Source organism: Magnolia sinica, chromosome 2, assembly GCF_029962835.1.
Source record: "Magnolia sinica isolate HGM2019 chromosome 2, MsV1, whole genome shotgun sequence".
NCBI lineage: Eukaryota > Viridiplantae > Streptophyta > Magnoliopsida > Magnoliales > Magnoliaceae > Magnolia > Magnolia sinica.
Genome location: NC_080574.1, coordinates 114,987,235 through 115,009,079, shown reverse-complemented (window position 1 = coordinate 115,009,079; position 21,845 = coordinate 114,987,235). Strand labels below are relative to the sequence as shown.

Genomic DNA, 21,845 nt, shown 5'->3' with positions numbered 1-21,845 from the left:
TGGAAGTTGGAATCCTACCACAAAGAATTATTCTACCATTAAAAAGGAAAATTTAGCCATAGTCTCACGCATACTCTAATTTCAAAGCAATATTTTGAACAAAAAATTCCTCTTAAGAATATATTACAAATCAACGAAAGAAATTTTACAAAAGAATGGTCAAAAACCTCGCTTCAAAACAAAATTTTTGCAAGATGGCAATCACTCTTAGCAATTTTTGATTTCGAAATTGAATTTATAAAAATGATTTTCAAATTCTTTACCCCACTTTTTATCTCGCGAATTCGTATAGGGTCATGGCTCAAAGGGATAAAGGCAAACAAAGAATTGATATGCCTCATCTCCTGTTGATCACTACCAATAAATTCTCCCTCCAAAATTCGCCAAAGCCCCAATATATTCCCAATGGTGAGCATCTCTTATTCTTCTTAGACAAAGAATTTGTTTCCTCCTAAATAGATCAAATTCTTTAAAAAATATATCCCAAACCTCCATTTTGTTCCAAAACAATCCAATCTAACCCGCAAGATCTCTGAGTTAAAGTATTCTAATCCTAACCCGCAAGTTCATAAAATTTTCTCCTGTCTACATAGAACAACATCAAATTCTTGCATGGTTCAAAGTAAATTGGTGGATTCTTTACGGAGCCCAATCTTCAATTTTGCCCGATCCCCTATTATCACAATTCCTTCAAAGTCAATCTTCTTCCCATCCTCCAATGACGAATCATTTTGCAAAAACAGGTATCCCATGGATTCTCAAATGGGATTATAAAAAAACTTGATGTTGAAAATTCTCTTAATCCAGCCCTATTCGGAATAACCTTCATAAAATGGTGGGACAAATTCGATATCCCAGCCTTCCTTATAAGACAAAAATCTCTACCAAAATCTCAAAATCCAATCCCCAAAAAATCATTCAAAGTAGCCACTAGCCAGCCGAATACTCAAAATCAAATAGACCCGCTTGAAGAAATCACCAAGCTAAAAGAAGAAATAATGATCCTCAAAAGGCAAAGTCAAAGCCATAGGAAACAAGACTCTTCGATAGGGTCGGACACTTCTCTAGCCTCTTCAGCCAAAGATATGTTCTGAAAACAAGCTAATTCTTCAAGCTAATAATGCCATCAAAGTTTAAACCAAGCCACCAAGCACTGTCATAGCCGGATACCTTTTCGACACGTCACTGATAAGCTAAATCAAGCTGACAACAAAAGCAAGCACTGTAGTAGCAAAAGGCCAGGAATCTATTGTAGCAACGGTCATTATTCATTGTTACTGTAGCAACAATAATTTAAAAGCAAAATATTGCTAATTCAAGAGTCCTTGAAGTCTGGAAGCTACTCGAATTCGGTGGACTCGAAGATGTCTAAAATCTGCCATTCTCCTTTCTCCGCTCAAATATGCACAATGTTTGTTGTCTGGACAGAACTGGAATAACCAGTTAAGTTTTGTCCTAGAGAGAATGTTGACTAGCAAGCTAATATTCTGTATCTCAATGTATTGAGTGTATTGTTCCAAGCTTGACTAGCAAGCTAATATTCTGTCTCTGAGTGTATCGTTCTTGGTAGTCAACTTGGTATCAAAGCAAAGCACTCAGTCCTCTTCAAAGTATGTATTTTCAATAATCTCTTTCAAAAATCACTTATTTTGTTTTTTTGCATTTCATTTCAATATTCAAATTCATTTTCTCTTACTCCTTCAACTTTGTTTTCTTTTAAGCTTAATTTTTAGACAAATATGAATGAAATTTGTTCATAATCAAGGGAGATTAGGTCTGAGGCCTCTTTGTAGCTTGTTAAGGTTGGAGCAAGGTATCCCGTATCGGTATCGGTTGGCGTAATGGTGCCTTCCGATACCGATACGGATACGGGGGCGTAACGGCGACATGGGGGCATAATGGTCCGTAACGGTGCAAAATTTTTTTTTTTTGCCAAAAAAAATGAAAAATATGGATTAAATCCGGAATATTCTAAGCATTCTAAATATGCATTCATTTATAAATTGGAACATGTTTATGGTAGTGTAATGGTCCACTCTTTGGTGAGAAGTTGTAGCGGACTGTCTGATGAATTTATGAACCAGTCAACTTGGATTTGACTGCAAAACTCATATATTTAATTTTCTAACTATCTACTATCAATGATAGATATATTCGAATGAATGTAATATGAAAATATCTTACATGTGTAGGTGTTTGCAATTATTTTTCATGATTTATTTTACCTGTGGCTGTGACTGTGATTCCTGTCTTATGATCTGTCATCCTCAAGTCAACAATATTAAAAAAAAAAAATAGTGTCTGATATACTCTCGTGCAACTTGATTAAAGATTACTTGATTGGTTGTTAGGAGAGCTATTTTAAATACAAGTTCAGCAGTGTCAAGTGTGCTTGGCTTCTTGTAATAATACTCCTGTGAGCTGTCTATTGCAAATACTTACCTTAATACAAATATATACTTACAATCACAAGTCACCACTAAAATGAAATTCTGCTTTTTTGTGGTTGCTCGACCTCCACATCATCGTCATCGTCATCATCAGGTTGAGGCTGTCCAATAGGTGGAGGTGCTGCATATCCATAATATCTAGTGCCAGAAGGAAATACTAGATCAACGAAACCAGAAGATGACTGATCCTGATTAGGCAATGACTCCGACCCCGAGTAAGGATATCCACCAGTGCTCGTCGAATAGCCATACTGGTGCCCGTACTCAGCCTGTTGAGAATCTTGAGATTGAGAGTGCGTCTGCTGTGATGAGTAACTTGGATTTGGATCTGGATATCTATAATCATATGGATATTGATCGGGAGGATTACTCTAACATGAATGTGATGGAACAAGCTTAGTATAACCACCATAATTATAATCCAATTGACCATAAGAATATCCATCATAATAACCAGGACCATGAGCCTGCTGATGTTCCGGACCTCCCGGACCTGGTGCATCACTAGACGTACCCTCCTGCTGGCTATATCGTGACTCGGTACACTCATAAGTCCAACATCGTGTACTACCTCGTCGATGTTCATCAGCATCGCGATCTGTAAACGGCTGTATAGGGTGCTGAGCAACACCAGAAGTGCCAGCACCAGGGGTAGGGGGGTCATCATCACTATCATCTAACATGGTTACGCTACCATTGCTCATAATCTTTTGTTGATCTTGAGCTGTACTTGGCATAAACGCTACTCCTCTTACTGGGTCCAACACGTGCATGACTCTCTTGTTGCGTTGTGCGTATTTCTGGGTCATCAATTTCCAATTCTTCACTATTCTCTTCAATTTGCTTTTCCGTTGTTTCCAACCAAGGTAGAAGGGGGTCATCCTCATCATAAATATTGTTTACGTTTATTGGACAGTAGTCTATGTCATCGGCGGCTATAACGCTCCTATGATATAGATTAGATATGAGTATGACTTATGTCTATGTGAGATTGTGAGTCCAGTCTACTTGGTACTTGCTATTCTAAATTTATATACAGTTTCAGAATCTAATTAATAAAGATGATTTTATGTTCTAAACCCTAAGAAGCTCCAAAACCTGTTCAATATAAGAAAACAAAAAACATAAAGTCACTAATTCAAAATTATAAAAAAATTATAAAAAAATATAAAATGACAACAACAATCTATAAAATGCACATTAACATGTTCTATTATGATTAACACATCATATTCTACCATTAAAACAACAAGACATTCAATAAAAATTAATTTTTCGAATTTTTTAAAAAAGGGCCGAAAATAGTGCGTAAATAGAAAAAAATTATAAAAAAATATAAAATGATAACAACAATCTGTAAAATGCACATTAACATGTTCTACTATGATTAATACATCATATTCTACCATTAAAACAACAAAACATTCAATAAAAATTGATTTTTGGAATTTTTTAAAAAAGGGCAGAAAATAGTGTGTAAATAGGAAAAAATTTAAAAAATATAAAATGACAACAACAATCTGTAAAATGCACATTAACATGTTCTATTATGATTAACACATCATATTCTATCATTAAAACATCAAAACATTCAATAAAAATTGATTTTTGAAATTTTTAAAAAAGGGTCGAAAATAGTGCGTAAATAGAAAAAAATTATAAAAAAAATATCAAATGACATCAACAATCTGCACATTAACATGTTCTACTATGATTAGCACATCATATTCTACCATTAAAACAGCAAAACATTCAATAAAAATTAATTTTTCGAATTTTAAAAAAAGGGCCGAAAATAGTGCGTAAATAGAAAAAAATTTAAAATGATAGTAACAATCTGTAAAATGCACATTAACATGTTCTACTATGATTAACACATCATATTCTATCATTAAAATAGCAAAACATTCAATAGAAATTGATTTTACGAATTTAAAAAAAATGGCCGAAAATAGTGTGTAAATAGAAAAAAATTATAAAAAAATATAAAATGACATCAACTATTTTTAAAATGCACATTAACATGTTTTACTATGATTAACACATCACATTCTACCATTAAAACAACAAAACATTTAATAAAAATTGATTTTTCAACTTTTTTAATAAGGGGCAAAAAATAGTGCGTAAATAGAAAAAAATTATAAAAAAATATAAAATGATATCAACAATATGTAAAATGGACATTAATATCTTTTATTATGATTAACACATCATATTCTACCATTAAAATAGTAAAACATTCAATAAAAAGTATATATACTTATTTTTGAGAAATTTCTAGAAAATGACCCATGGAGCTTCGAATCAAGAAAATCCTTAATATAAGTTGTTTTTATCTGAAATATCAAGCTAAGATTGGTCGAAAATAGTAATAGAATGATTTAGTAAGAGTTTGGAAGAAAGAAGTTTCAAAAAAAGTGAAAAAACAAACCTTAAAAAGCCAAAACAAAAGTGACCATTTTCTGACCGTTATGCCCTGGCCGCAGTAACGGCCCTTACGCCCTGTAACGGCTATAAAATTGGTGGGGTGCTCGTTACAGCCCCTTATCGCGTAACGGCCTCGGCCGTTACGCCCGTATCTTAACGGATACGGGACACCCTGGGTTGGAGATAAACCGTGTTTTAGCATAAATCGTTGACATGCAATTGGAGTCAATCTTGATTATCGATCAAAATTTATTAAAAATGTCTAAAATTATTGAGTCCTTTAAAGAAATCTTTTTCCCTCTTCTTTTGAAACCATTAATACTATGTCCATTAAAAATTCTGAATTAATTATATATAACAATATAAAAAAATCTATCCAAGATTGGACTATTCCAAAGGTCCCAGTCAAAGAAATTTGTAATAATGGATCATTCAAAGAGACTTCTAATTATGTTATAAAAATGGTTGAACAATCAATAATAGAAAATGAGGAAAATTTACAATTGATTCCAAAAGCTACCATAGAATTCTCAAAAGAAAATACAATTATCTTCATATAGGGACTTTTCCAGGTAGCTATACAATCCCTGATACGCTCACATTTAAAAACTTGTGTCCTAACATATATTAGAGATAAACGTCGTAATCAATTCTGTGATTTCAAAGTAGGAATGATAGAAGCCAGCCTTCATGATGGCCTTGCCTTCTTCAATTGTTGCCCAAACTTCTTAATATCTCTCACCGATCCAGGAGCACATCAAGCAATAATTTTAGGCATCCATACTAAAGAGTTTTGACTTAGTCCCTCATACAAAAAAATGTAGCCATAGTATATTGAATATAGTACAAAGCAATGAAATCTATAGTCCCAAACAACCGATACCAAAAAGGAGTAACCACTCTATTTCCGACCAACTCTTATAATAAAATAATAGTCCCCAAGACTATCTCATGAAATGGAATGAGATTAATCTTTCGAGTTTCGGGACATTTGGAAATGAAAGACATCCAGAAGCCGACCTTTTAGACTAATAATGAACTAAAATCCATAATAGAATACCTAGATGGGAAAAGTTGAAATCAACTTTAACCCAAAACCAAATACCATCTCCTCCTCAAATACCTTCATCACAAACCCAAAGATACTCTACACAAATGCCCCCTAATAATATTGCATTCCAATTTATCCGTCTGAAACAAATACTCAATCCCATGAATCTTATAATCCTACGGAAAGAGACTTTGAACAAAATTATGAAGCCAATATGATAGCTTTCTTTGAATCTGAATCTACTAAATTTGAAATCGATAAAAAATCTTTGATAGAGAATCTCAAATCACATCCATTAAAAAATTGGTTCTTCAAGAACTTCACAGAATAAGAACGAACAAATTTAAAATCTCTTTGGTTCCAAGAGATGCAAGAACAAAAGAGAAATACATTCTTTTTTACATGGTTTTCTCAATACCATTCAAAAACCGAATCTTCTTCAAAGAAGATCATGATGCTTCATCAATTAACCCAAAAATGGGAAACCCCTAAAGGAGAAACCATAATACAACCCTTGTCTCCTCTTCGGTCAATCAAATTTTTGGAAACCATTGCAACACCAATTAAATAAGAATCTCAATTCAAAGATGAATGACTTGCAACCCATAAAGACTTGTCCCACATAATTGAACAAAATAATTATACAAACATCTATTTACGTTCTCTAGGAAAGCAAATAAGTAAATTTGAAAATACCCCAAGCAATCAACCGTCTACTTCCTTTGAACAACACCCAAAACCTCCCTTCAGTACATAACTGATGTTCATACCCAAGCAACTGACTCCTAAACCTTTATTTCCCCAAGGCAAATCTATTTAAGTTCTCAGCTGAATTCCTTTTAGAATTATCGAAAAAATTTCAATCTATTAATCTCAATAAAGATAAAGGCATCCTCAGCTCGGACTTGTTTCATTAGAGTGAAAATCTGAGATGACGCGAAAGTGAGGAAAGCGGAAATCTGAGTGGTGCAGTAGAGTATTTTTTCGAGGGCCGAAAACTCAAATGTGAACATGGTTTCGAAGAGTATGGACGAATCAAAGAAGGATATTGTAGAGGGAGAAATGAATGAAAGTTAGGTAGCTATGGTGGGAGATGAAGACAAGGGTTGGACTGAAGTTCGAAGAAGAAATGATTCTTAGAAAGCAGGAAATGGGAAGCTCTTGTCGGAATATGTGACGATGTATGTGGAAGGATACCTCGCCGAATGTTTACTAGTGAATTTCTCCAGGGTATTTGGGCGAGTAGGAATCATCAGGGCTGCATCGTGTTTGGTGAGGTCAGTGCTGCATTGTTTAAAAGAAAAAAACGTATTGTGCGCACAAAGATTCCGATTGTGTTGGCAGAGGAGGGAAGTTTGATTCCGGAACGGGCGGAGGAAGTATAAATAGTCGGATTTTGGGATCAGTGGGTGGAGGAGAAGCAGTCAGATTCCGACATCGAGGGAGTAATTAGTAGTTGGAATCCAGCAGCGGAGGGTGGTGGAAGTAGTCAGATTTGAGCAACAGAGGGAGGTTGAAGTAGTTGAATTCCGGAGGTTTTGATGGTGTTGGCATCAACGACATATCTAGGAGAGCTTTGGTGTTGAGGAAATTCTCCATTTTCGACCAAAGTTTCACTCTTCCCGGGTGGAGATGGGTGGTGCTTGGTGATTAAGGAATATTAGGGTAGAAAAGCATATGGAAAATGAGCCTATCGTCCGACTTTACAAACTGCATCATTTGAATTAGAGTGCAGTAGTGGGAATGACATAACATCTCATGCCTCAAATTCTCATCCGTTTAGCCATTTTTGGTAACCATTTACAATGTACAGACATATGAGGAACAACACGATTGCCAACAATGTGTTGCAGAGATCAACCACTCTCTTTCCTTAATAAAGAGTTGTAATTGTATGTTGATCATTGATTTTATCATACCTAAAAACAAACTTGGGTCCCACATCTCACAGTTGAGCGCATAGGGAAATTCTGGGCATCGCTTCTCATTGGTCCATGTCATTGCTGATGACACCAGTTCATTTATGTGTTAGATCCACATCGTCCATCAATTTTTCTAGATCATTCTAGAGCACGAGCCCAAAAATAAGGCACATCCAAAGCTCAAGTGGACCACACCATAGAGGGGATTTGAATAGCTACCATTGATGTAGAAAATTGTATGGACGGTATGGATCTAAAAACTACATCATGATGGGGCCCACGGAAGTTCCACATGTCAACACTTTCAGTTTTCTTCTCTCCCCGAAATGTGTTGCACCACACCACAAGCAATAAAATTTCTTGACGTTTGAAATTAACATGGGCCCCACGATGATGGAAACGGCCGTTACGGAATTCTGTGACCGTAACGGCTGTTAGGGGCCGTTACGGGCGTAACGGCCGTTACGGAACCGTAACGGCTGTAACGGGCCCTAAAAAAAAAAAACTCACCTTTTTTCCTTTCTTTTCTTCTTCCTTCTTCTCTTTCTTCTTCTTCTTCTTTTTCTTCTTCTTCTCGAGCAGCTGCGGCTGCGGCTGCGGCTGCGCCCTGCTGTGGCTGCGGCTGCGGCTGCTTCTTCCTCTTCTTCTTCTTCTTCTTCCTCTCTCTCTCTCTCACTCTCTCGCTCTCTCTCTCTCAATCTCTTCCTCCCCCTTTCCCTCTTTTTTTCTTTTCTCTTCCTTCCCTCTTTTTTTCTTTTCGTTTCCCTCTCTGCCCTTTTTTTTTTTTAATACTGATGTAGGTACGTGTCACGCAAAGACGCGCGCTGACACTCCTCGAGCTCCGAGTTGTACGAACGGTTAAAAGGAGATCAAAGTTATATGGGCTCCACAGTGATGTATTTATTACATCTACACCGTTCGTCTATTTTCAGAGATCATTTTAGAGCACCGCCCAAAAAATGACTTATATCCAGATATCATCTGGACCACACCAAAAATAGCAACAAAGATAATGATTTTCACGTTAAATAATTCGTACGCGCACGGTAGCGTTTATTTTCCATCCAATGTGATCAGACCCAAGTGGGGCCCACTATGATGTATATTTTCTATCCATATCGTCCATCCATTTTGCCACGTCATTTTATGTTAGGATTCAAAAAATTAGTAATATTCAAATCTTAGGTGGACCACACCATAGGAAAAAATGGTTATAGAATGCTCACTATTAAAATTTTCTTAAAGTCCACTGTAACGTTTATTTTCAATCTAACTTATTAAGTGGGTCACATTGACGTGGATGAAGGGAAAACACACATGTCAGCTTGATCTAAAACTTTTCTAGCCCTCAATAAATTTTTAACGGTGAACATTTAATTATTGTTGTTTTTTATGGTGCAATCCACCTGAGCTTTGGATGTGCCTCATTTTTGGGCTCATGCCCTAAAATTATTTGGCAAAATGAATGGACGTTATGGATATAACACATTCATCACGGGTGGGGCCCAAAAAACTTTGACACGTGTTGCACTTTACATCTGAGTCCCTCCTAATTCAAGCCTTAAATAATTGTACACGAGACATATATTAACTTAAAATTTGACAATTAAATTATGGACTGCAATTGCTAACTCACAATGCCAAAATCAAATTACTTAAATAGTTTTAATTATTAATTTGTGAGTTTTTATTTTTTAAAATAGGACCTTTTGATTTTATTTTATTTTTTTATGATTCACTATCCAATAAATGTCCACCAATTTATAAGTGGGATAATGACAATAAATAACATGAATTTGAGGCTGATTTGGAGAATAGATTGGTCCTCCAAGTCAGCCCCAAATTGGTAACGCCATCTACCTAAATTTAATTTCATTTTTTTTTAAAGAACTATAGGGAGAAATAATATCAAGTTGTTAAGTATATAAATTACATATTTAAAAATTTAAATATATGAATTTTGTAGTCAAATTCAAGTTACCTGGTTAAAAATTAATCAGACAGTCCGATACAACTTCTCACCAAATAGTGGACCGTTACACCACCATAAACATGTTCCAATTTATAAATGAATGCATATTTGGAATGCTTAGAATATTACGGATTTAATAAATATTTTTTCATATTTTTTTGGCAAAAAAAAAATTTTGCACCGTTACGCCCCCGTATCAAGTTCCACATGTCAACACTTTCAGTTTTCTTCTCTCCCCGAAATGTGTTGCACCACACCACAAGCAATAAAATTTCTTGACGTTTGAAATTAACATGGGCCCCACGATGATGTATTTCTTAGATCCACATTGTCCATCCCGTTTTTTCATATCATTCTAGGATATGAGCCCAAAAAAAAAGGCAGATTCAAAGCTCAAGTAGATAAAGATCATGTGGAGATCCTTCCTAGGGATCCTTATTAAGCTTTCTCTAAGTCGATAAAAGATCACGTGGAGATCCTTCCTCTCCCTATATATGTCCATCACTTGTCCAAGTAGGAAAATAGCTTCGTTGTTAGACCTGCATGGGATGAAAGCAAACTGATTCTCCAATATATTCGTCTCATGTCGTTGTCGTTGCTCAATTGCTTTTTCCCAAAAGTTCCATAGTATAACTCATAAGTTTAATCCCATAATAGTTAGTGTAATTTTTTTATGTTACTTTATTCTTATAAATAGGTACCACAATACTTCTCCTCCATTTGTCTTATCTCACAATCTTGTGAATAACTTTTTCAACCAAAATAACCTAGCATCCCTCGCACACTTCCAAACCTCTATATTGTCCTATCCTATATACCAAAGTTCTTATCCATCAATTTCTCTAATTTTGGCCCCTTTCCAATTGGCCTCATGAAGGCAAGTTATGTTAACTCTCCTTTGTTTCATTGTATCTGCTAACTCTGTAGTTGTTAATGTTCCCATATTCCATGTGGTGAGATGAATCCTATTCTCCTAGACTTGCTTCTTTACCTGCTTGCTTTCAGAATGGCATGCAAACTCTTGCCTAATACTTCTCTTTGCAACAAGGCGTTGTTGCGGTGCTTCACTTCCTTAGGATGCCCTAGCCAATCCTTGTCCATTTCTCTATGCATGAGGGTTCCCAGGCAACTGGTTGCTTAAATGGAACGCCCTAATATGACTTTGAAATGTCATATTGTTCGGATTCTCATAGAAAGTTACGTCATGAGTTTGATGCAGGTGCTAATTTGATGCAATCGTCCTCGTATCTAGGTTATGACATGAGTTGAAATTGTACTTCATAAGAAAAAATGGATTATTCATAAAAAAGTTCGCCTTCTTTCATCCATGAAGCTCTTGGCCAATGTCTTCAAGCAATTTCTTCATCAAGTAAGAGGAATTTGCTTAGAGGCAATGGGCAAGAGCTTTGTGGCTGAAAGAAGGGGATAGAAATATTGATTATTTTCATAGTTTGGCTAATTCTAAGAACACTTTGCAAGATCTTTGTGGCTGAAAGAAGGGGATAGAAACATTGATTATTTTCATAGTTTGGCTAATTCTAAAAACACTACTAAAGGCTTGCTAGTGGAGGGAGGAACTCTGGAGGATAAGGATGATATCCATAATGCAACAATAGGGTTCTATAAAGAGCTCTACTCCAAAGAATATCTTAGAAATCCTGTATTAGATGGTCTTAATTTTGGCAGGCTCTAGGGTGACAATGATAAGTCCTTTTATTGGTGCATTGTTAATGAAGATCCAACGTAGTTTTCTACCCCCTTTAGAGTAACACTTGAGTATCAGCTTTCATGTGGCTAGCATTTAGACCAAAAATCTCGACAATCAGCAGTTTGTAATATCTTGTTTTAGCTTGCTGTAATTGATGCATGATGTGCAGATAGGAGGAAACATGCCCTCATCAGTTCCTTCGTTACCAGGTAGCTTGTGGTGTTTGGAATTTCTTCTTAGTTTAAGACATTCCGGGTAGGGAATTTTTCATTGGAAGAGGAGTTCTTGTATTGGAGTATCAGCCCAAGTACGAGCAAAATGAGCATTCTATTTGTGGCATGATTGATAAAAGAGAAAGAGAGGCAATGGGTAAAAGAAAGTGAAGGATCTTATTTCTAGCCGTTCTTTGGGCTATTTGGATGGAAAAAAATAACCGTTGTTTCAGAAATCTCTCTGTTTCTGCGGCTGATGTGTTCTCTCGAGTCCTTATCATGTTCAGGGATTGGGCCTCTTAGTGTCTTTTGAGTTTATATTTTTTGGGTGGGATTCTGTCTTTTGAGTTTATATTTGACTCTCGGTGAGCAACAAATCCAGGTGGTTTCTTCATGTAAACTTTTTCAACTAGATCTCCAAATATTCAACTCCAAGAGTTTGAGAATACCCTTGGACAACTAGATCCACTAAGTCACCAGGATCGTATTTTACCGTATACACCCATCTGCACCCAACTACACGCTAATGTCTAAGTCTGATTATGATAAAGTGCAACCATCTCTTCTTTTATAGTTCGTTTCCACCAATCACAACTTAAAGCCTCTCGGAAAGAACGAGGAATAGACAAATTACGGAGACGAATCAAATTATCAAAGTGGAGTTAAATCACTGAACAAAACAAAGTTGGAAATAGGATGCTGAGTACATGAACGGATACCCTTACCAAGAGCAATAGGTAAATTACCGTTATTTGATGGTCTAGGCAATGACTTAAAAGAATGATGTATCCTCTGACAGATCAAGAGGATTGGTAGAAGTCATGCTTGGATGTACTCCGTCTCCATTTTTGAAACGTCTGCAATAAACTTGCAAAGGTCAATCTATAGGTTGCATAAACATTTCCCTAACTCTAGTAGTAGTATTAGGTACAATGGAAAGAGTAGTTACGGAGTGCTCTTCAAACTGTAAAGCGTTTCCTTCCTTAGAGAAATATGGAGTTTGTTTAAAGAATAAAGAATATGGCATCATCTGACATATAACATCTCTAGAAGACAAGATTATAACATTAGTACCCCGTTGGGTATGGGTATACCTAATAAAAATACACTTAATAGCCCTTGGTTCAAACCTGTCATGAACATGATCAAGTTGATGCATGAAACACACAAATCGAACATAATTTGCTCCATTGAGTTTAGTGGATGTAATCTAAAAGTTCATCGACTCAGATGGAGACAAAAGACTAGTCTTGGCTTTTATACTTGACATCCATTTATGTAGGTGAAATCAAATACACAAGGGAAGAACGTTTAACTTACCCAACATGTGTTCTATAAAATGACATGGCAACGAGTGCAATCATTGCCTGATCCATGTATTCTAGAAGATGACATGGCAACGAGCGCAATCATTGCTTGATCCAAAAACTTCAGATATACAGTTGTTCTCTGATCCTTCCCATATACACCTTTTACACTCTTTAGATATCATCTCTAGTCACAAGCAAAACTAACGATAAATGCACGATAGCCCACTTTTGTCCATGAGAATTCATGTAGATCAGCCCATAGACATTAAAAATTCACCTCAAGCAAATAGAAGAATGAAGAAATGAGAGGGAATGAGGAAGTGATCAATGTCTGAATTGATTTAGCTTTGATACTATGTGGCGTGATTGATAAAAGGGAGAGAAGAAGAAAAGGGGAGAAAGCATGAAAGGAGAAAGAGAAAATGAGAGATTAGGGTCCCCCCATTTCATTTATTAATATGATTTTCAGTAATTACAATAATGCCATTAGTAACAAAGCAAGAATACCCATCATATCCTAAACATAAATGGCCCATAGAACAGCTCATATCCGATAACACTATGGAACATCATGCCTTTTGCCATTTTTGGTAAATATGGAAGTAAGGGAACTCTGGAATCTTCAAGGAGGCCCAGATTTCTTTAGAAGCATTGACAGAGAAAATCAAGGGTTTTATTCTATAATGGGCGTCTTTGTTTCCAAAGTTTAGTGGAAAGTCTATCAGAGATTGAGAGTTCAAATTGCCTAATCTATTTGGTTAGGTTATGGGGTTTCCGACCTGATTAAACGGTTCATTTAACCGTGCGTCGGGTCCCAATCCTTGCACTTCTATCTGCTGGTTTCTCTTCTAGTTTCTCCTCTTGTTTTGTAAGTTTGAGCGTCATATCTTTTTCGTAATGAAATTTCATTGCTTGATCAAAAGAAAAAAGAAAAACGTTGTAATGTATTTTTTAGAAATATTTTGAACTCAGTATGGATGAGGTGTGCCAGCTAGTCCCAAGCTCAGGAAGGTTGATTTGAGGCGGGGAATTGGTCCTAGACCTTTCAACTATGATTGGAAAATAGGATTTGTAAAGTGGCCCAAATAGCCCAGGCAAGCAACCAACAGGGTAAATATATTTAAATATGATGCATACCATTTATAAATGTATAAAGATATGTATGAAAATGAGTCATATCCAAACCTCAATTGGAATTCATTTTAACATATCATTTTAGGGCATGGGCGAAAAATAAGGCAGATCCAAATCTGAGGTGGACCACACCACACAAAATAGTGGTCATTGAATGATCACCATTAAACTTTTTTGGGGATATAAATGTTGTGGATAAAGCTAATATTTATGTTTTCCCATCCAGGTTTGTCAAACGTCATTAATAGATTGGATGTCAAATAAACATTACGGTGGGCCCTAAAGAGCTTCAATGGTGGACATCATTGCCACCACATTTTCTTGTGGTGTGGTACACTTGATCTTACATCTGTCTCCTTTTTGGGCTCATGCATTAAAATTACTTATGAAAATGGATGGAGGGTGTGGATGGGCTAGTGTACCACACATCAGCGTGGTATGGGTATGTGTCGTGCAAAGATGGGACGCAGATTTCCTACTAAATCCTTTTGCAGGAGTGGGGCACACCGTGATGTTTGTCAGAAATCTACTCCGTCCATCAGTTTTGTGAGCTTATTTTAAGACTTGAGGCAAAAATTGAGCAGGATCCAAGACTCAAGTGGGCCGCACTAAAGAAAAAGGTGGGTAGGGAAATTCCTACCGTTGAAACCTTCCTGGGTCGACAGTGATGTTACATTCCATCCAAACTGTTCATAACGTCATTACTACTGGGATGAATTGAAAACCCAAATATTAGACTAATTCAAAACTTATGGCCCCACAAATATTTCAACTGTGGACCTTCAATCCTCATGTTTTCGGCCCACTTGAGTCTTGGATCCGGCTCATTTTTAGCCCTATGTCTTAAAATGTGCTAAAAAAACGGATGGACGGAGCGGATTTCTCACAAACATCACGGTGGACCCCACCTAAGTTTCCAGCGCATGAACTTCATCCGAAGCCAAGACGAGCGCTGACGATCATCCACCTCGAGTTGTATAAATAGTTCAAAGGAGATCAGAGTTACATGGGCCCCACAATAATGTATTTATTATATCCACACCGTTCATTCATTTGGAGAGATCATTTTAGATGATGAGCCCAAAAATGAGTCACATCCAAACATCAATTGGACCACACCACAAATAGCAGTGAGGACAATGATTCTCACCGTTATAACATTCGTAAGGTCCACCATAACGTTTGTTTTCCATCCAATCTGTTCATGAGGTCACAATGACCTTGATGAAGAGGAAAAACAAATATCATACGATCCAAAACTTTTGTGACCCCCAAAAGGTTTTCAATGGTAGACGTTTAATATCCCGCTGCTTTTTCCAGTGTGGTCCACTTGATCATTGGATCTGTCTTATTTTTCGGCTAAAGCCTTACCACGAACTCGCCAAATGGCCGAACGGTTTGGATATAACATATACCTCATGATGGGGCCCACATAACTTGGTGACGTCAACACACCCGGTGATGTGCGATACACCAGTCCGTCCGCTTCCTCTAAATAAGGGCTTGAGGCCCTTTTTTTCGAAGCAGAGAGGGTTCTGGAACGCCAGAACCCTAAAATCTCTCCCAAATGCCAATGATTTCGAAGATTTCGACAGATTTCGCACCCAAATCTCTCCAAATCAAAGGCTTCGATTCAAATGGCCTATCAAACACAACTTCCGATTAGGGCGATCTTCTTTACAGTTACATAAATCTACCGTTGAAAGTTTTTTTTTTTCCCATTTTTTTCGGATAATGATGCTCTCCCAACATCTTGGAGTTGGCTACAATAGCCCTGGTAGGTGTTGTATAGCAAATTTCTTGAAAAAAGTGATAAATTCCCTATAAAAGTAATATAATCCCGATAAAATCAACGATACATCGTGTGATATCGACGATATATCGTGCGATATCTGGATTTTGGGGTTTTTTTTAATCTTCCGGGGGTTATCGCGCGGGTTTTGTTTCGTTGGGGGCCGATAACGATAATATCGGCCAAAAGTATCGATATTTCAAACACTGGTCTCAACTATAATTGTGAAGCTAGGGTTTATAAAGCTGAGCCCAATTAGCCGAGTGAATGCTATGATGATGGAGACGATGACAATGGCAGTGATTGCAGAAATGGACATTTGAGAAGGATAGGCTTCCATAGACACATTGTGCATTGACCCCTCTGAATGGATTAGAGTTCCTCTGTCTTTCGTGTGCACAACTGCTAGTTAGCATACCTATGTTATGAATCATGCATGAATGGCGCCCACTTGCATAGATTATCAGATTATAAGAATCATCCATATTTTGAGTACTATAGTGGACTGGTATTACCCTGGAGTTCATGTCGTGTACATGATTCTGACCATCAACTTGCATTGTCAATGGATGGTTGAAGGGAATATTCTTTGACAGTTTGTGTTTGACTGAACAAGTGGTGAGGGTTATTCTTTCAAGCAGACCATTGAACCACGTGAGAGATAGGATCATTTGGAGATTACAAGGTGATGGTAAGTTCTCAGTGAGATTGTTGGCATATCTCATGTTGGATAATCCTTGCATATCCTTTTAAAGTGGGAAATTTATGGTCTGCTGAGTTCCCATTGAAAATCAGGGCATTTGCTTGGCTAGCCTGCCTAGGAAAATCACTGACGATTGATCAGTTCCATCATAGTGGGTTGCTGCTTCCTAACTGGTGCTTTATGTGCTCTAATGCTGAAGGATTGGTAAATCATCTTCTTATTTACTGTCAAGTAGCTAGGGAGATACTGTTAACAGCAAGTTTGGGATATCCTGGGTATTCTCAGAATCAGTTTCTCAGCTTTTTGGAAACTGGTGAGTTGGGGCTTGGGGCTTGATCAGGAGGTGGCTAGGTTAAGGAACCTTCATTGCGGTTATCTGGTGTGTTTGGCTGGAGAAACAGGAGAATACTTGAAGGGAAATCAACCGCAACCCGAGTAGGATTAGCAGTTTGCTGCTTGGCTGCGCAAGGTTCAACTGGAATTTAGAGGTGTTTTGAGGGCTGATATTTATACAAAATTGGGTGGAAATTCTGTTATGTGATTGAGGTGGTAAAGTTCCATGGGAGGCTACTATCTAATGCAGGGGCATTTTCACACTAGGCTCGAGTGGGGTAGACTGTGGGATGCGAGGACACACTCGGGATGGGCAGCCCGTATAAGGCGGGTGGCTCGCATGAGGCAGGTGGCTTGTGTGAGGTGGTACCCATGTTATGTGGGGCCCACGAGAGGGTTGAACCGAGGTCCTAACCCATGCGATGTGGGGCTTGGGTTATGAGATAAAGGGATTAATTCGCCATGCTAGCTTTTAGAGCAAGTGGTTAATCGTCTTGCATCTAAGTGGTATGAGAGTGGGAGGTCTCGTGTTCAAGACTCCTCACCGGTTCTCTTTTAGAGCAAGTGGTTAATTGTCCTGCATCACTATCATTCTCCTGTGTGGGCTCGGCTGCGTAGGTGGGCTATCTTGGATTTTTCCTTTTTATTGTCCTTGTGTAGAGTATGTTGCTTCAACTTTTCTGTAGTATTTGTAATTATTTTTTTCCTGAATGAAACTATTTTGTAATTTTCTTTTCCTTTTTTTTCCCCTGAATATGTTATTTATCTAATAGAGGCAAGAGCTATTTTTCTGAATATGCTATTTTATCTCCAAAATGGGCCTAAAGTTAGTCGAAGTTGGGTTTCTAAGCTTGCTCTAGGCTCTAGGGTTGAAATGTAGAGAAGAGGACTGAAATGAGAGAAAAATGGGAAAAAACAAAAAAGTTGGAAAGCATGCCTTTTACAGTTTCTGTCCGTAACTGATACACACTATTCTGCGTCTTGGGCCGATATGGGCACCTTATTGTGAACTGGACTGTTTCATCTTTGTATACTGTATCAGCCATGAGTGAAATGGATGAGATATGGCTGTACCAATCTCTATGTAACTGTTATTTGCAACCTTGCTTGTATGGAAAACTTAGATTTTTCTAGTTCCATTTAGGCTGCATTTGGAATCAAGTTTTTAAAATCTTGATGTTTTCAAAATGAAGATTTGGTGCACTCTGCATGCACTGAGTCGGCTTCTCATTGTCATTTTGTGGGGTCATGCGATAAGGTTTTCAAATGTTGTGTATTAAATGCCACTTTCATGTTTCAAATATTTGGACCTTTAATATAGGTTTGTAGAAGTTACCATGAGTTTTTGACATTAAATATGTTTAGTGAAACCACTGCCTTTAGTTGTTTGTGTAAACACAACTGTTTGTAATTTTGGAGAGCATATGTCCTCGATTTTTTTATTTTTGATGAATAGAAATCTTTGAAAACCACTTACAAACTATGCAAAAGTGTCTCCTGTTGTGCAAGAGGAAAATATATCCTTTACTTTCTCCTTCATGAAGTCATTTTTCCTTTGCAGGTATTGGACTCCCGTGGATACCTATTGACTGCATTGGGTCATGGGTTATGGCCTTCTATGGTTCTCCTCTCTGAGATCGTTCAAACGTTCATCTTGGCTGACTTCTGCTACTACTATGTAAAGAGGTATGCCTTACTTATAAGTTATGAGTTATGCATATATCCTTTAAGAGGAATTATAGGTCATATGAACCAGCGAGCACGGAATTTTCTGGAGCTCAGGACTATTAACAAATGGAGGCCCATGGTTTGGTGATCTGAACTGCTGATCTGATGGCCCCCCCACCATGGAAGGGGGTTATCTCCAAAAATCATCCAGGTCACAGGTTCCCAACATTTTGATTTTTTGCCCCATTTAACATTGAATGTGGGCTATTCCTCTAATTTTGTCTTCTGTGATTTATAGTTCACTGATTTAAGGGTTAGGATCTTCCAATCTGGAAGATTGTTGTGGCAGTCCCTTTCTGAGGCACGACCCATCTGATCTACAATGCGGATCACTGAGCCTCAGGCCCATTTTATTGAACTGCAAAACTGAAGGTTTTTTAAGCCTACCGAGGAGTTAACACATTCTCATATCATTTAGTAACTGGTATTGTCCCTACAAACTCTTGGATTGATGCAAATTTCAATGGATCTGTACCATTTGATCAGTGAGTCACCTCTTGGGTGAGCCGTTGCCTGAAAATCATGCCAAGATTACTTGGTTCTGAAACAGAAAAATTCTTTGAGACAGGCTGGAATTGGGTTGTGTGATGTGAAATCGAATGTTCAAAATAAGAACCTGAGAATGGGGCATGAATTTGGGACTTGGTGAACTAAAACCGAGAAACTGACCTTGTGAAATTGGAAAAATCATCTTGGGTAGATTATGACATGGAAATGAAATATTCATCTCCATAACTCTCCACTGTATTGACTACTTTTGGACAGCCAGAAAATGTTTGGAGTGGTACATTAAAAAATGTACAATGCAATTTTGGTAATCACATTCTATTTCAGTTGGAAAATGCAGTCAAATGTTTGGGATTTGGTAATAAAAAACCTGGATTTATTTGGTTATTATACAAAAGAAAAAGGTTTTTTACATATTTATTTGGTAGGTTGAAATTCACAGAGTTAGGTAAGATATTTAGTATGGTTAGAACACCTGACTAGTGTAAGATATGGGCATTGGCCCTTTCATGAGATGGCTTACCAATTAATTGATCTGGATTGGAGGATTTCTGCCAATCTTATAGGTTATAGGGGACAGATATGATTCTCTAATGGAATAAAAGGTTCAATAATTGTGTACCCTTTTATAATGAATGATAAGTGATTGTGGACAGTGCATCTGGCATGGCTGCGTCAGCTGATGGGAAATGTCCCCAAAACATTGTGGATTGGAAAGATCCTAGTCAATGGGAAAATAATAATAATAATAAATAAAATAACTTTGGCCTTTTTGCTGGTCTGGCCTGTTACTGTATTTTTTTTCTTGTACTCTCGCCCCCTTATGAAAGAGTCAGAATCTTCCAATGTGGATCTTTTTGGGGCATCCCTCTCATGGTGAGGCCCATCAGCCCAAGGGTCTAGGTTGTTTAACAATGGGCACCACTTGCATGGGCTGGCACAATGTTTAGTTCCTTCCATATACACACACCCTGACATAAAACCCCCACCCTATCATCTTTATTTACGAGGCTGACAATGGCATGGGCACAACAAAATGAAAATTTGAGGGCCCATCTGAAGGCCTGGCCTGACCGGATTAAAATCCAGGCCCGGTTTTGCCTAGCCCATTGCCATGTCTATCCGTATATGTTTATTACATGTTGTGAGTATGCATTACCTGTCATCATTGTACTTTAACCTGTTCCTTATCTCCATTTTTCTAACCAAAGCTTCCAATTTTCGACGGGCAGTGTTGTGGGCGGCCATCTTGTGTTGCGGCTCCCTTCAGGTGTAGTTTGAAAGACCCGACCATTCAACTCATTCAACCTCTCAACCAACAAAGTAGAGAGAGAGAGAGAGCGACTAAGAAGAAATTCCAATGTCTCATTTTGTAGATATAAACCGACAAAGGTCTGATTACTACTTAAATTAGCAGGTACTCTTTTAGTTCCAAAGTTATTGACTGGTTTTGTTTTTAGTGTTTCTTGCAAGGGCACTAATTTCATCCATCAATAATATATCACCTCCTTCGTCATTTACCGATTCAAATGTTTTGGTTATGATTACTGGACTGCATTTGCTAATACAACGTTAACTTGCACGGGAGATGGAAAAGCCTGAGGTTTGGGTATATGAAACATAATCAATTGCGGTTTGATTTTGGGTGTAATGGAGTGGAGTCCCTGAAAAGCACGGCGGCGGCAGTTGTGTTGATTATGTTTTGAGGGGTAGGCAATTTTAGCATCCAAGCCGTCAATTTGTGGTCCCGGTGTGGACAAGTCCTAGCCCCAAAATATTGCTGACCCACCCATCAGGTTGGTTGCATGTTTGAGAAATAAATGGAAAACAGTATTGAATGTCCAGATCTGGTACAATACTATGTGGATCGGATTGATTCATGTACTAGGGCATGTTCTGTGTGGTACCCACATGGGGAGTAGCCGTCTATATCTCCACACGCATGCCATGCCATGTGGGCGTGTGTGCTGTGGATCACACCTCTTTCAATCGTTGTTGAGAGAGCATTTCCATCAACAGAGGTTATTTTCTCATTAATGCTCCATTAGTTGAAACCTTTCTTCGTGAGGTGATGGTGATGGGTTGCATGCGGGCAATCATAATCATTAGATTATTGAGCATAAATTCCCTTCCCCTCCTATTTTTTAACTTGTTATCATTTGATTTGTTATATGTTTTAAAAAAAAGATTTTTGTTGGGGTTTTGTTAATAGCGTTTCACTATGATAATGGTTATGGCCACTTGAATAAATAAATAAATGATGAAGATTTTTTGTTTAGTAACAGTTTCAATGCGAGACGTTGGTTTCCTTGGAATTTTGTTGATTGACCATTTCAATATGATGAAGATTTTGTTAAGAGTTGTTAGTGGCATGTGAGGTTTGCTTGGGATGTTAATGGTCGTTCTAATACAATTGTCAAGCCCGTATTACAATGGATATGGATAAAGGCGGGGTCATCTTGATTGGCAAAATGGATGGACGGCGTAGATATGCAATACATACATCAGGGTGGGCCCCACCTAATCCATTTTCTCTGATTTTGGGGATGCGATCTATTTACAAGAACAGGGCCCATGATCTGAATGGTTGGAT

At 37.6% G+C, this 21,845-nt stretch overlaps 1 protein-coding gene across 1 annotated transcript in view; it reads left to right on the top strand.

Moving 5' to 3' along the window:
- Positions 1-20,768, top strand: part of LOC131237426 (uncharacterized) — a 39,333-nt gene extending 18,565 nt beyond the window's left edge. Inside the window, exons 5-6 of the mRNA XM_058235173.1 lie at positions 18,579-18,703; positions 20,485-20,768. Of these exons, the coding sequence (XP_058091156.1) occupies positions 18,579-18,703; positions 20,485-20,533 (174 nt within the window). The 3' untranslated portion in view covers positions 20,534-20,768. The remainder of the gene's footprint in view (positions 1-18,578; positions 18,704-20,484) is intronic.
- The last annotated feature ends 1,077 nt before the right edge of the window (positions 20,769-21,845 follow it).